The 16,774-nt window shown below is 46.6% G+C and overlaps 1 protein-coding gene across 1 annotated transcript in view; it reads left to right on the forward strand.

The window, feature by feature from the left end:
* tkv (serine/threonine receptor kinase thickveins) overlaps positions 1–16,774 on the forward strand; it is a 79,748-nt gene that overhangs the window by 20,821 nt on the left and 42,153 nt on the right. The window contains exons 5-6 of the mRNA XM_075696307.1: positions 3,204–3,348; positions 4,142–4,334. Coding sequence (XP_075552422.1) covers positions 3,204–3,348; positions 4,142–4,334 — 338 coding nt within the window. The remainder of the gene's footprint in view (positions 1–3,203; positions 3,349–4,141; positions 4,335–16,774) is intronic.

The raw sequence follows: 16,774 nt of genomic DNA on the forward strand, positions 1-16,774 counted from the left end.
CATAAGCTGGTACTTCATTCTATGACGCTAACTTCGACGCTCGTCGCAATGGACCCTGACACCGACAGATTGGCTCGCGATGGTGGGCTCAACTTCAGCGATTTGAGCACCGACGAGCGCGACCTGCTTCTGAGGGCTCGCACTGCCGGCGTCGTTGCGTACTACGACGGTGGCCTCGACACCGGCTCTCCGGAGCGGGAAAGCAACGAGGGCTTCCCACGACATCACATGGACGTGGCATTCTCGCTGCTTGTTCCAAATGAAAGTTTCGCGAGCAGAACCCTCACAGCACGACGCGATAACGAAACTACTGAAACTCCAAAGCGTGCGCGGCGCAGAGTCGAGCGAAAACGAAACCTTTCGAACACCCATATTACTGAAGGGTAACGTCAAAATGTTATTTTTTCCTAGAATCGAATAGACGTAGACAAGTAGCATTTTTTCCGGCTTATAATCGAATGAAATGATATTTTTAATACGAGTAGTTGAGTATTAGTAACACAAATTATGAGGAGACCTTTCGTCATCGGGCTAGTACCGGAATGTCGCTGGGGGGTCTCAAATCGTGTCATGCATTTACCTCAATTTCTCGGTTACTAAAGCTCTGTTCGCGATTATATTGACGCCTTAGACGTTCTAGAACATTGCTCTACCACTTTAACTTGAGTTTCTGGTAACCTTTAGTGTCCCTTTAAGGTTCTGCTCCGCCGTGAGTACGAGTGGCTGGCGGCAGAAGACTGCGAAATTACGCCAACCGGACCTGTCAAAAGAGCCTCCCTGACGGCTGCGTGTGGTTGGGTGCATTTGGCGTGGGCTGCTGTTCTGCAAGATGTCCTGGTGCGGTCGTTTGCCAAATATGAAATTTCGCTGGACCACGACGCGCTGTGGGACCGCAGCAACGATGACGATGGCAGCACTAGTGAAGACGAGCAGTCCAGTGACCATGTCAGCTACTAATAAATTTTCGTTATCGAATGCGCCCTCGGGTTTTATTTTTTTTTTTCGGTCAAGCGATATGGGGGGGTCGACTTACATTCGAGTCGACTTACAATCGTGTAAATACGTATGGCTGGGCAGTCAAAGTGACGTAAGTAACTGCCTCGAGTGACAGACGAACATCTTGAAGCGAACACAAATGCGGTGGGGCAGTACTCAGAGCATCAGCGAGTTGAGGCAGTTCTAACTGAAGAACGCCAGTCGCGCAGTCGATGAAAGCAGAATGAGTGGATAAAAAGTCCAATCCAAGGATAACGTTGTAAGGGCATTTGTCGATCACAGAAAAGAGAACAGAAGTAGGGCAGCCGGCTATAATTAAATGCGCAGTACACATACCAGGAACAACCAGCACACCGCCATCGGCCACACAAAGCACTTGGGCAGCTGCTGGGGTGAGGACCTTCTCTAAACATCTATGTAGGCTAGCACTCATCACAGATACGTGGGCTCCAGTTTCGACGAGTGCTTAGACAGGTACGCCGTTTATTTTAACGTCTATTACACTTCTCCTTGTGGGCACAGACAGAGGATTTGCTGTGGTAGTAGGCAATGCAGCAATACCTCTGAGGGCTGCATTTCTTAGTTTTCCGAAAGGGTGCGGCCAAACGCCACAGGGGACGAAAGGCGACGTGGCTGCGGCGAACGGGAAGATGGACGACGTGTTTGGACTGGTGTCCGCGTGTCGATGGTGAGCAACTGTACCACGTGTTCCTAGCAGAGTTGTCGGCACTGTTAGACTTGGCGGTGGGCGAAACATTGCGGGCATTTGCATCAAAACGGCTCAAGTTGGTCGGCGTGCGAGGTGTTGAGGGCCACGAGTTGTGACAGTATCGGGTGACATGACCGATGCGGCGACAGATGAAACATATCGGCTGGTCGTCCACAGTTCTCCACTCAGTCAGGTTGCGATAACGCGGAGAGAAGTGTCAGGGTGGAGCGAAAAGTAGAAGGGCGTTTGTTAGCTCTGGGATTGGTGACAGTACATACAGAATGTAAACCAATGTTTTCAAGTTCCTGGCGAACGATGGCTTGTACGAGAAGAATGGAAAAAGTGGTAGCATCAGGGCTACGCGAACAGAAAGCTGCGGGGCACCATCGCATCCAGTTCACGTTGAACAATTCGTACCACGTCCTCTGATGGCGATGCATGCTGCTGTGCAGGTTGATCTTCACACATCGACGTCGCAGCAGTATTGGGGAGTCTGGCGAATGGGTGCAAGACACGTCGGCTTTTGGGGTGCTCGAATTGTCAGCACTCTTTAATGATAGCATCAACTGTAGAGAAGCTTTTGCACGTCAGCAAATTAAAGGCGGCGTCAGCAATGCCCTTCAGCATGTGCCTGACCTTCTCAGCTTCTGTCATGTCATGATCAGCTTTATGACAAAGTGCTAGCATGTCCTGGATGTACAAGACTCCCGTGCCCAATCCCCGTGGGGGATTGGGCACGGGAGGCCAGTTCTTGCTTTGCAGTAATTTTATGGCTGGCTGGTTTGCCAAACAACTCTGCCAACTTCTCTTTGCATTGGTCCCAGCTGGTTAGCTCCTCTTCGTGGTTTTCGTACCACAGATTTGCCATGCCTTTTAGGTAGAACAACAGGTTAGCTAGCATTAGCGTAGGGTCCCATCTGTTCATTCCACTCATGCGTTCGCACATAGCCACGTAGCCACACACTCTTTGACGTCGGCGCCATCGGTGCCGCAGAGAGTTCCAGGATCCTTGGGTTGCACAACCACAACTGAAGGTGACAGCGACGTAGCTGGCGACGGTGACATTGCGAGGCGGCAACGACGTTGATCCCGCATGCTAACCATCATTCATGGTGCGGATGGTGAAGCGATGTCCACTGCGGAGCTTTGTTTCCAGCCGTGGTACCTCGCACCTCCCACCAATATGTTACGGGGATGTTGCGAGTATAGAAAGACTATATTTATAATAGATATATATATACAGGATGAGTCAGAGTAGTTAAGATGGCTGACCACCAACAACACGCAGCAGCCAGCGTCTACGATCTTCTTCTTCCTCTCTTCTAGCATCCTTCTGTAACAATACGAAAGTTTACCTAATTAGGAGCTTGCAAGTCATCTAAAGCTGATCCATATGGGGTCTTCTTAGTGCAGCTTCCCACTTGCTAGATTGTTCTACACTTTTTTGGTTTTGGTGGTGGGGGTTATTTGCTCACAAGCTTTTTTTTTTTTTTCCCAGACACAAGAAGGCACTGGAGAGCCGCAGCTTTTTTGCATCAGGGTGCCGTGAGCCTTTTCTTCCCATTGAAGAGGGCGGGCCTTGCCTCAAAGAACTTATTGAGCACTCCATCACTTCTGGCAGTGGATCAGGTCTGCCTCAGCTGGTAAGTGCAGTGCTTACAAAAGTGGGTGTTACTGGTTTTGGGTTAAAAAAAAAAGAAAAATGAAGCAATGGAATGTGTTGAGGCCCTTGGTTCTAGTGGGACATGGGCCTTAGACCAAAATTCGAACAAAAATTTTATTCTTCGAGGTATGGTGCTGAAAACTAGTACATAATGTGTATTGTAATGTGTTTATTTAGAAAATGAGGGCCGTTGTTGTTTATTTCCTTTTGTTTTAATTTTAGGCAAGCTTCCTTAATCAATTTTCTGCGACTATTTGCAAAATATTAGTACCTCAGATTTTGCTAAACAGGATATCAATGACTTCTGTATGATTCAAGGAGTGTTGCAAGACCAACATTATTGATCTGCCTTACCTAGAACAAGAGTTGCAATATTTTGAAGTTGAAACTTGAGTGCTCTTCTAATGCTTAGCCCTTTGAAATTAAAACCTGGACAAAAGATAATAAAGGTCAATGTAATTGTTGTGGGGCTGGTGCGCTGAAGGAACAATACCTTGATCACGAGTGCAGCATTGTGATCACGAGTGCAACTTTTGTGTGTTTTGTTGAGTGAGTGGTCATATTTCAATTGTCCTATTGCATACATTGCTGTCTAGGGAAGTCTTTTAACTAATTAAATAATTTTTCTGTTCATTTCTAGCTTCATTTAAGCCGAGACATTTGTGTTGCCACATTGACTTGTTCAATTATTTCGCTTTTCATAATTTACACGTGCTATCTGTAGTATAAATGTGCTGTGTGCACTAGAACTTCATATCTTTTTGACCATGCAGGTTCAACGGACCATTGCAAGGCAAATACAAATGGTTGATATCATTGGAAAAGGACGCTATGGTGAAGTCTGGAAAGCTCATTGGCGAGGAGAATATGTTGCTGTCAAGGTGTTCTTTACAACGGATGAGGCGAGCTGGCTACGAGAAACTGACATTTACCAGACCATGCTTCTGCGCCATGACAATATCCTTGGTAAGTGCTCATGTACTGTTTGCACATTTAATTTAAAGGGCCCCTGAGACGGTTTGGACAAATTTTGTAGACGCGTAGGGTACTGCTAAGGTTAATCATTTGCACCGCAATTTGTGTGGAGCGCCTCATATTAAGAGATTACAAATTACCCTCCTCCATAGCCGTGCATTTTCTCCTCAACTCGTTTGCCGAGTGATCGGGGCTAAGCTCCACCGTCATTGGCTCTGCATCATGATGACACATCGTGTCGCCTACTTCCGGTTCTCTAGGAGTGCGCGTGCGAAGCCTCTCCAATCTCTTTGCCAGCTGCTTGGCAGTTGACTCCAAGCTGCCCAAGTGAAAACTATTGAAGCAGCGTGCGTTGCGAGCATTCTGTTGCTGCGCCGAATGTGTCTGGTATTCCGGTAACCACAGGCAAGCTGGGCGTTTCGACGGATGGGTGGAGCCATAAACTCAAGCTGATAAAGGAACTTCAGCATAGACGTACGTGAGCGGCTTGATCAGTCTGCACGGTCCAGCCACCTGTTGGCGCAGAGCTTAACCAGCCAAAGAGCTAATATTGCTCTAACCAAGTGTAAAACATTTTAAGCATTTACAAAAACAATGTATTAACAATTGCACTCCTGCGAAAAATTTACACCAGCAGTAAAGAAGAATGTACAGTGAAACCTCGTTAAACCGTAGTTGGCCGGAGCTCGGGAAAGGTACGTACTAAACGGTAGTACTGTTAAACCGAATAGCATGAGATCGCCCACTTACCTGTCGAAAACGGAACTCCGAGAGAGTGCGATGAAAGGGGAAAAAACATGCAGTATTTATTCACTTCGCGCGACAAAAGCGTTATTTTCGTTTGATGCCGCGGCGGCCTAGCACGCCGACGACAGCGGCCTCAAACTTACTGACGCTGCGTGCCAGCTTTTCAGCCAGCCCCCTCTTCTCAGCAAACACTCGCATGGCAGATTCCTCGTTGGCGTTACGTATTCACCGTGCACGTGCGCAGTAGTGCTGCAGAAGTCCCGGGGGCGCCTTTTTCATTACGGGTGCCGGAGTTTGGAATAATTTTCATTTGAAATAGAGTTACGTTATCGCGCCCCTATTGTCGTTGCGACGATTGCATTCATGAGGCTGACGCAACGCGCAGCTTATGCCACTGTCGGGCCTGAATCGCCCGTGCTATCGCTTTCCGTGTCGTCCTCGTCACTGTCGCTAGTCGACACTTCGGCAACCACAGAGGCAACGATGGCGAAAAGTCGAACCTCGTAGCCGACATATCTTCGCGGTCGCAGCAGCGCTGCCGAGCAACTTCTTCGCATTCCAAATGCCACACACTGTAGTCAACAGCAGATCCCTGTTGCGTGTCAGCGCCGACTTCTTCGTGTCACGTTCGATAGCACGGACGATGTCTAATTTTTCTTCTGTGCTGAGCACCCGGCGTCTTTTTTATCCAAGCTTCGAAACGACGCGAGTCCTCGCTTGCACGACGCCATCTCTCTGGCACCGCGTTGAAATGATGTTGATGTGGCTTCACGCGCAAATGCACAGGGCACTTGGAGGCCGTTGTTCCGATCTCTGAGGCGTGTTGTTCTGCCGGGCCGCCCGATGGAGACGGCGCAGCGCCGTGTTTGCGCGACTAAAAGTTCAAACGCTACGTTTTAACTGATGCGTACGCAGTAAGCTGGTACGGTTTATGCGGATACGAAACACATTATGTTCAATGGTCGCTGAGTCGGGGATTTGACTTTACTACTTTTAAAACGAAACTACTGTTTAAGCAGGTACGGTTTAACGAGGTTTTACTGTACAGTGAAACCTCGTTAAACCGTAGTTGGCCGGAGCTCGGAAAAAGTATGTACTAAACGGTAGTACTGCTTTACCGAAATAGCATGAAATCGCCCACTTACCTGTCAAAAACGGAACTCGGAGAGAGTGTGATGAAAGGGAAAAACGTGCAGTATTTATTTACTTCGCACGACAACCGTTTTATTTTCGTTTGATGCCGTGGTGGCCTCGCAACGATGACAGCGGCCTCAAACTTGCTGAAGATGTGAGCTTGCTTTTCAGCCAGCCCCCTCTGCTCTTTGAAGACTCGCATGGCAGATTCCTTGTTGGCCTTGCATATTCTTCGTGAACAGGCGCGGTAGCATTGCAGAAGTTGTGTGGCACCTTTTCATTATGGGTGCTATTCTCATCGCGACGATTGCATTCATGAGGCTGACATAACGCGCAGCTTCTGCCACTGTCGGGCCTGAAGCGCCCGTGCTGTCACTTACCATGTCGTCCTTATCACTGTCGCCAGGCGATACTTTGGCAACAACAGAGGCAACGATAGCAAAAAGTCTAACCTCATAGCCGACATCTCTTTGCGGTCGCAGCAGCGCTGGCGAGCAACTTCACATTCCAAATGCCACACACCGTAGTCAACAGTAGACCCATGATGCGTGCCAGTGCTGACTTTTCGTGTAACGTTCGATAGCACGAACAATATCAAATTTTTCTTCTGTGCTGAGCACCCGGCATCTTCTTTATCCGCGTTTCGGCATGACACGAGTTTTCGCTTGCACGATGCCACAACGCACTCTGGCACGGCGCCGAAATCATATTGATGTTGATGCGGCTTCACGCGCAAACGCACAGGGCGCTTGGAGGCCGTTGTGCTGATCTCTGAGACTTGTTGTTCTGCCGAGCCACCCGATGGAGACGACGCACCGCCGTGTTTGTGTGACGAAAAGTGGAAACACTACGTGTTAACCGATACATACGCAATAAGCTGGTACGGTTTATGCGGATACAAAACACATTATGTTCAATGGTTGCTGAGTCGGGGATTTGACTTTACTACTTTTAAAACGAAACTACTGTTTAAGCGGGTACGGTTTAACAAGGTTTTTCTGTACTTCGTTACTGCTACTGTGTTTGGTTGAGTTCTGTGCCACCAGGTTTTTGCACTGTACAGACCATTCACGTTTGTGCTTCTGCTCATCCCATGAAACAACACAGTCAAACGGCCAGGCACTGTCCCCTTGCACTTGCGTTTACCCAAATACCGGACTCTCGAAATGCTATTGTGGTAATAATTCTCCGTTGTAAAGTGACGGGAGCAAACGTGCAAATCCTAGGCGCCGATTGGATAGCGACAGTCCGATGCGCTGCAGCCACTCAGCTCGTCTGCTGCCTTGCAGAGGGGCACGCACGATGCCGCAGCTTGACATATTGCCAGTCGCTACGTTTTCAGCCCACAACGCAACAAAGGCAAATCATGGTGCTCGCGGAAAGGCTGACCGACACTGACCACAGAGCTCTCGCCAAATTGGAGCATGTTGTAACACAAGCAGATGATGCTTGCTGTGTGCCAGAAGTGCTGGAGTGTAGTGAGAAATTGTTCTTGTGCATTCTCTTTCTGCTACTTTCTTTTTATAGAAACAAATTAACGAACATTCCAACTATTACAAACAATATTTGTTCACCATAAAGTTGTAGAAATGATCGATGATGCAGCCCTGGGCAGCCAATTGGATGGCTCGCCCTACTTTATTTATTTATTTATTTATTTATTTCATATACCCTCATGGCCCTGCGGGCATTATTGAGGGGAGTGGAACAAGACATACAATAATACAGATAACAAGAAATGGCAATACATTCATGGGTCACAGCATTACATATAGCTCACTGCACTGAGTTTTATCGATTTCACAGATTTACAGATTTCAGCAATTGTACACATCCATGGAAAGCTAAAAAAAACAAGAAAATAAAACAAGAACTAACAAGGCAAACTAGAAATCAGCAACACACAGTTCATGAGGGACTACGAAATGAAGGGCACACATGTCATGAACAAGAAATGCAGACACTTAACTTTTTCTTAAAATGCTCGAGATCGGCAGCAAGGGCCACATCTGCTGGCAAGTGATTCCACTCGGATGACGTAGTTGGAATGAAAGAATTTGAGCGAGAGGTAGTGTGACAAGGTGGAACGCCCACTTTGCGTGGATGGTCAGTGCGCGATGAAACATAGGTGGGTGGAAGGAGCAAAGTGTTTTTCAAAATAGGATTCAGATTGTAGATCTTAAAAGACAGTCGTGAAATTTTTTCGCGCAATGGAAGTAATGGTAGTGGCACAGTGTTTTTCATTAGTGTGACACTTGATGTGCAGTCATAGTTGAGGATAAAACGAGCGGCACGGTTCTGAACAGCTTCCAACACAGATATAAGTGACTTAGCTTGAGGGTCCCATATCAACGCGGTGTATTCAAGCTTTGAGCGAACCAGTGTTTTATAAAGAAGGAGTTTGAGTGAAATGGGTGCATTAGAAAAGTTTCTTTTTATGTAACCAAGCATGCGGTTCGCATTTCCAGTAATGTAGGTTATATGCTGGTTCCGGGATAAATTTGATGTCAGATGTACACCGAGGTATTTATACGAGGTAACCGGGGCTAACGAAGCATTGTTGATGCTGTAAGAGGCTGGTGGTGAGACGCCTTGACGTGAAAAGCGCATGGATTTGCATTTTGATTCTCCATTTAGTACACCAGTCAGTAACGCAGTTAAAATCTGCTTGCAATAAGTGGACATCATTAGCGTTTTTAATTTCACGGTATAATGTGCAATCATCAGCAGACTTTGATAGAAGATTTTATATTGTTAGGCAGATCATTAATGTACACAAGGAATAACAAGGGTCCAAGTACCGATCCTTGTGGTACCCCTGACGTAACCGGCATCGAAGATGATTGAAGACCGTTAACCTGGACAAACTGCGAGCGATTAGATAAAAAACAACGAATCCATGCTAGAACATTCGGGTCGATATGAAGATGAGCAAGCTTATACGACAGCAGACTATGGGACACTCTATCGAAAGCCCTGCAAAAATCTAAGATGATGACGTCGACCTCTGAACCTTCATCAAGAATGGAATAAATTTCATTGCTGAAAGATAACTGTGTTTCACAGGAAAATGTTTCCTGAAACCATGTTGTGTAGGCGTGAAAAACGAAAATGATTCAAGAAAACCAGATGATTGAGAAAATGTTATATGCTCAATGATTTTACAGGAAATGGAAGTTAATGATATGGGACGATAATTGAAGGGTGAATGCCTCACGCCAGATTTATGGAGTGGAATCACTTTAGCCAGTTTCCATTCGTGTGGTATATCTCCTGTTTCAAGCGATTGCTCATGTATCTTCAGTAAAAAAATTGAGGAGTACACTTTAGTATTCTTCAGGACTTTGGTGTTAATGTTATCAGGCTCGCAAGAAGAGATTTACAAATTGTTAATTATGTCGATAATTCCGTCATAACTAAACCTGATAGGGTCCATTGGAAAGCTTATGTTACATGCGTAGTCTCTAACATCACTAATGTCAGTTACGGTACTTGAAAAAGCTGCACTAAAGGTCTCGTTAAGGATCTCAGCGATGTCAGTGCTTGAAATAGGGTTTGACTGAGGATTGACGAGGGATATAAGTGACTTCTCTCTTTTATTGACACTACTCCGCAATTTGTTTGGATTGCTCGTTAGAAACGTTGGCAACGTCACATTAAAGTAGTAGTGCTTCGATTTCTTCAAAGACTTCTTGTAACCATTAACAGTTTTTTGTAGTGCTGACCAGTGTTCACGCTTTCCAGAAGAGTTAGCTTTGCGGAAAAGTCTTCTTTTTTTTGTTTGCCAGACGTTTTAATGAGTGGTTGTACCATGGATAGTGGCAGTTAGTTCAAATTTTTTTTCGATTAATATACAAGTTGACCAATTCGCAAAGCTTATTTCTGAAAAGTTGCCAATTGGTATTTACGGATCTTTCGTTGAACTTTGCCAGAAATTCGTCAAGGAAGTCTTTAAGTGTTTTATTGATTGCAGTGTAATTTCGTTTAGCATAATCATATATTACTTTTATATTGTTGTGCGATGTTCGAGCAGGGAAGTTCAACATGACATGTAATAAAGAATGGTCGCTTATACCTGATAAATAGGTAATATTGGAAACGCATCAGTGGCTGTTGTTAGCAACAAGTCTAATACATTGGATGTTGAAGATCTGACTCTCGTAGGCTGCGTTATTACCCGAGTTAAACAAAAGTCTGAACAAAAATTAGCAAAATTAGACGATTCTGACGAAGAGTTGATAGTGGTATACGAAACGCTAAACCAGGTAATATTAGGGAAATTAAAATCACCAAATAAAAAAACGGGAAGATTAGGAAATTTGGCACACACAGCACTTAGCGCGTCATGAAGGTCGCTGAAAAAGCCAATCCCTGTAGAGGGCGAACGGTGGCATGCACACAATAGAAGTTTTTGATATTCAGTCGTGATCTGCACACATAAAAACTCTAGTGTCGTAGGAATATCATTGTGAAGGCTATCGAGAGGATCAAAGACAGCGACCAGAACACCGCCACCACTTGCGACTGCACGATCACAGCGAAATATGGAGTACTGCTTTTGGGTAGCGAGGATTTCCGTGCTATTAACAGAATAATTCAGCCATGTTTCCGTTAGGACAATAATGTCGGCCGATGTAGTATCGGCGGCACAGGAAAGGTCATCGCGATTGCAAACAACGCTGCATATATTTGTGAACAGCACTGAAATTCCAGAGATCGGCTGCGCACGCGGACGAAGGCGCCCAGCCAGCTATCTCGAATCCTCAGAACCACCTGCGGCACTGGGATCAACACGTGAAGTAGTAGCATACACGCTAGTTTGTTCACAAACGCTATTACTTTCAGCACAATAGGTGTAGCATTTCTTGTTTAAGAATAACCTTAGGTGCCTCAGTTTGAAGCGCATGTTAGGCGCAGTTCCCTTCGCAAATTCCACCAGTTTTTTTCTAGCATGTCTTGGTAGATGGACTAAAATCTTCAGACATAGAAACATCTGAATCTTTGAGTTTAGACTGAGCATTTAATAGCATTTCCTTTGTTTTATAGTTGGAAAATTTCACCATTGTTGGTCGCGTTTTGGTAGACTGTGCAATGCCGATTCTGTGGGCCCGGGCGATATCGGTACTAGAAAGGGTACAGTAATTGACATTTCTTGCTGGATTATATTCAAAATTTTTTCCTCTGACTGCAACCACGTTTCGGTGCTTTTGGTGCCTTCAGATATACAGTCAATGACTGAATTTTCGGGCATCTTCGCGGCACCGCCACGAGGCCCATAGAATCAATGTATAAGGACATCTGAAGTTTCGGACGCTCGATACCCCCGCCGTCCAATTTTCCTGACTTTTTGACGTGACGGAAGGTCCTTTGGCTAAAGGTCCTTCCGCAGCGCCCTTGCAAATGAAATCGACTTGCAGCCGAAGCATATCACTGCTTTGAACCACAACTAGCCGAATCTAGCCATCACACACCGATTTGGTCTGGGCACGCTGGCTATGTTCATCGCCGCACTTTTGCCTCCAGCGGAGTTTCTGGAGCGGCGCCATTTCGTTTGTTTGTGCAGGCATGCGCAGGCCACGTTTTGGCTAGCGTGGTGTGCGGTTGTGCTGTTGTGTCAAGTGTGCTCTGCGATGCTAGGCCTAGGTGCTTCGACGCTCGTCAGCGAACTCCACTGTTCTCAACTTGAGGATTTCGCATGCCTTCGATGGCCCCCACTCCGTCTTCGTCGTCCTCGACGATGGCATCGAAGCGTGGAAAGCAGTACCGTCGGTTAAGATGGAGAAGAAAGCTGCCATTATTAAGCAAGTCATGAGCGGCCGATCGAAGGCTGGCGTGAGCAAGGAGTTCGGCGCCCATGGACAACGTGATCAACGACCTCCGCTCTGCTGGGGTTTCCATACCCACGGAAATAACTTTTGAACAGTTTGTTGACGCTGACAACGAGCTTGACTTCTGCGCAGAACTGACCGACGAGGAAATAGTCCGTCAGTTTGTGGGGGATTCAGAAGACTTCGATGTTGAAAATGAAGAGCCAATGCCTGTGCCGCCTACAAGCGCCGAGTTGATGCGTGCACTGTTGACTCTTTCATCGGTGTACAGTGCTGACATGACCCTTGCTCAGATCGAGGCGAATATGATCGCATGCAACCGGAACGCCGTCCAAACAACAATCAACAAGTTCTTTAAGCCACTGCAGCAATAACACCGGCCGCCCGACGATGCACATGTACATAATAAACCGGCAGTCGGCTGCATGCAGAGTTTTTGAACGCCTCTTTCTATAGCCACTTCACTGATGCTTTGGCAGGGTTTCGGAAGCCTGGTACTTCGCCCTTTATCTCTAGGTCCGATTAAAAAAGAAAAAGAGGTGCGTTTTTTTGCATGAATTCATTTTTCCGGACTGCCTGAATTTTCGGACGTTTTTACGGTCCCTAGAGGGTGCGAAAAATCGGTCGTTGACTGTACCGAAAAATAAGAGGTTATCTCTACGGGATCTATCTTCAAGGTCGTTCATTCGGGCCGTTAATGAATAATTTTCTTTGGCTAGTCGTTCAGCAGTTGACTTGAGAGCATTAAGGTCCTGACGGACGGATTCAAAACCTGCAAGTTTGGTCTCAACATTTATAAGCCGGTTTGAAATATCAGTAACCTTCACGTCTAGTTCCTCTTGGTTGCATGTAATGGACTTAACCAAGTTCAATATTTCGACCTGCCCTTGTTCAATGTTTGTTGAGCGGGTAATGACTGCCATCATTAGGGCAATTTATGTCAAATGGTTAGGGGCGGCTTAAAATTCAGCCTAGGGATGTGCTGTGATCGGCAGCAATGTATATTTTTAAAACCTTATGATAAATTATGCACTTTATGCAGAATACTTAGATGCATCAATTAATGATCAGAAGGACTTACTCTAACGACTCAGTGTGTTTGTACAAAATCGTCAAAATCGCTTCAGGGTCCCTTTAAGCACAGGTCTTGTCATTTGGGAGACAATGTTCGCTTCCTTAGTTTCATTAAAGGCCAACTGCAACGAAATTTTCAACCATGTAAAAAGCCCACTTTCATAATTTAGACATGCGGTAGCCTCTGTGCGAAATCTTACACTTGAAATACAGGTCAATCCCACGCAAAGAGCTGCAAAAATAGATGTTTTTCATACCGAAACTGAAAAAGCCGCCCTTATCGCCTGGCGGAAGTGAGTACAGTGAAGAATGGGGAGAACCAGTGCCCGTGCTGTCTGCTTTCCTTGCTTGTATTCCGTTCCGGTGTATCAGCGAGCAGGTCCTGCACGTCTACTAGCTACAGAGTTAGTATACTTTGTCAGCTGCTTTGTGCACTGTGACAATGTTGTTGTGCACCCACAATATTCCTTTAGTACGAAGTATTCTCCTAGTCCAGCTGGTTTTCTATATCTGGTTGTCTACGTTGAATAGCTGGGCCTCGATGTTTTCTGCCTTCACTCGAAGAAGAGCGCATGTCCTATCGCACGCATGAGCAGCTGCAACAGGGAGCATCGTGTGCTAGCTTGGTTGACCAACAGCATGCTGTTCGGGTTCACTGAAGTGAGCGTTTTGCATTTGCGCCTTCAACAAACAAAGAAGCGCTCGCTGCTGTGCACTTGTCCGCTAGCGCTGCGGCAGCAACTGATCGCCGCGCTACTTTGGTGTTCACGTTTTAAGTGTGGGGTAAAATTTTAGCGATCTTAGCGTTTCCGGCAGGTCGTGTCTGACTTCACAAGCCGCTGCCTGGCTCGTTGGAAACGCCGGACTCGTCGACCGATCAGACAACTGCCACCATGTGTAGTAAAGGATGATAAGTAGCTGAAGCGTGGCACAGCCAGGATAGAGGGGCTTAGTGCTAAGTGTGTGTAAACTCACGGCCAGACGGTCCAGACTGCGGCAGTGATAAAGCTTCACCCATTTTGCTCGTGCAGCATTGCATTCCTGCATGGCTTGCCTCTGCCTCTACATCATGCCTGCTGCATCGCATTCTCCTTCGTGACAAATGCAACATGTGGTTCCTGCTCGTTTCTGGTGCTGTGTCATAAAGGATTTCGTTTGTCTACTTTGACGCGTCCGATGTAGAGGTACACAAAATATCTTAAAGATGCACTACCGGCAATGATCGCATTGGCAGCGGCCGTGGTTTTGTCTGCAGCGGTTGCGGCAAATGGTAGTTTCGTTTTGACAAGCTTTTGAGCATGAAGAGCACCGGCCACATCGCGATGGATGGCGAGCGAAAATCAACCACGCGATCACGAGAATTGCAGCTTGCGCACTGCTTTTGTGCAAAACAGAAACAGGATTGGCTCATTCATTCAGTAAATAAAAGCGTGTTGACATAGTAAGCATTTGTTTATTCTTTTCTTGATGCCCTTAATAATTCCACATTCTTTTAAAGGGACCCTGAAACGATTTTGACGATTTTCTACAAACGTACTGAGTCGTTAGAGTAGGTCCTTCTCATCATTAGTTGACACATCTAAGTGCTCCGCGTAAAGTGTGTAATTTATTATAAGGTTATAAAAATGCACATTGCTGCCGATCGTGGCACACTGCTCGGCGGAATTTTAAGCCGCCCCTACCCATATGACGGAAATAACCCATATGATGTCTGTGGGGCGAGCTATCCCATTGGCTGACCAGGGCGCGTGATCGATAATTTTTCCAACTTTATGGTAAACAAATGATGTTCGTAATAGTTGGAATGTTAGTAACATAAAGAAAGTAACATAAAGGAGCCCTCACGAGACAGTCTCGCAGAAACATGGATCAGCACACGGGCGGCCCGTCCGCGCTGCTTGCCGCACCCGAACCAAAGAGGAAGAGCCTTCTCCTTTTCGCTTCCAAGTAACCCCCCGGTAGGCGGCGTTAGCAGTGCGACACTCGAGCCATCTCTCGTACTGCGATTCAACCAGACCGACTGCCGTGGGCATCACGCAGGCCACGCGGCGAAGCCGGATTGCAGGAGACGGGAGCTATGCGGGAAAACAAGATATCAGGAAACGCATGAGAGTCGCGCATCCCCACAGGTTACATGCCGCGTCAACGATATCTTCAAATCAGCAGTACAAATTAAGCGAAGCCAGCCACGCTTTTGCGTGCACTCTGCCTCTGCAGCTGATAGCGTCACCCGCACTGGGATGACACTATCAAGCAAAACGCCGACAGCAGGGAGTGAATGCTTCATCTGCCTCTTGCTCTAACGGGTATCAAAACTCGAGCTTATGCAACCTCCAATACTAAACACGCGTGAAGACGGCTTACATGATGCTATGCCATCTCGGCACGCCCACTCTTTGCACATGCGGCAGATTACCTCTAAAACAGGGTGCGCGGATGCGCATTCGCTCAGCCGTGCAGCCATGGTCGCGACGCATGCCAACTTACCCCACTCCCCCCTCGCACATGCTTGGTTGCGTTACCGCGAGCTCACTCCCCTCGTTCTCTTTCCCGCATGGTAAGGCGGTACGCATGGGAAGGCGGTACTCGTGAAGCCACCATATTTCTTGTCTCGCCCTCCCACACTTTCACTCACACCTAAAGCACAAAGTACGCGGGGTGCAATAGGATCTTATTGCACTTGAACTTTATAGGGAACATGATGCAGAACATGATGCGGCTCCACTTCGGCAGTGGCTCTTGTTGCGCTGCGGCCGATTTGAGAGGTGCGTTTGCATGCAGCCGCTTGTAATTCAGTCATTTGACCATCTGTGTTTGTGGAAGTTTCCATTTATTGTCTCGGCATTCCTTTACGGTGGAAGTGAAATTTCGTTATACTGAAATTGCATACAAACATACCATATCTACTCGCATAATGATTGCACTTTTTGTCAAAAAAATTGACCCAAATTCAGGGGCGCGATCATACGCGGGTTGAATTTCCCGCGAAAAGAAACATTTTCTTTTTTCAACTTGCATTTGCTGCGGAATGACAAGCAGGTGGCTGCCGCTGTCAGTGCGGGGCACCAAAACAAAAATGGCGGCTGGCGGAGCAAGCCGAACGCGATTATTTTTTTTTTCTCGTGAGTACATTACACGTATTGAAACAGTTTCTTCCGTATCAGTAAGGAATAATATTGTTAATATCGGCAAGCTTGCGAGCATAACGTAGCCATGTCCACTTTGAGGGGACAGAAACAGAGATGGGCGCTAAGCTGCCAGTGGCATAGAAACACATGGCGGGCATGCTGCGGAAACTGCAGCATTTGTCTTCACTGGTGTCCTAATACGGCATGTTTCCGCTAAGGGTTGGCGAATATCTTAGCTGCGTTACAAGCATTGGCGTATGAATAGGGTACACTTCTAACGTATGAGTGTAAACATGGCCACTATCATAGCTGCTCGCGATTTGTCGCGTGCCCACGAGTGCAGACGAGAAGAATTGAAAGGTACCTTTTATGTTGTTGTTGACCAAAACCATTATGAAGCCTACAAATAATAAAGCCAAGGCAAGTTTGGTTGTAGCTTTTTTTTTCATGGAAGTGTGGAAAATGATGAAAGGAATGAAGTGGGGGCATCTGCATAAGAATGTTGGGTGCATGCAGACCG

The sequence above is a fragment of the Dermacentor variabilis genome, chromosome 1 (genome assembly GCF_050947875.1).
Source record: "Dermacentor variabilis isolate Ectoservices chromosome 1, ASM5094787v1, whole genome shotgun sequence".
NCBI lineage: Eukaryota > Metazoa > Arthropoda > Arachnida > Ixodida > Ixodidae > Dermacentor > Dermacentor variabilis.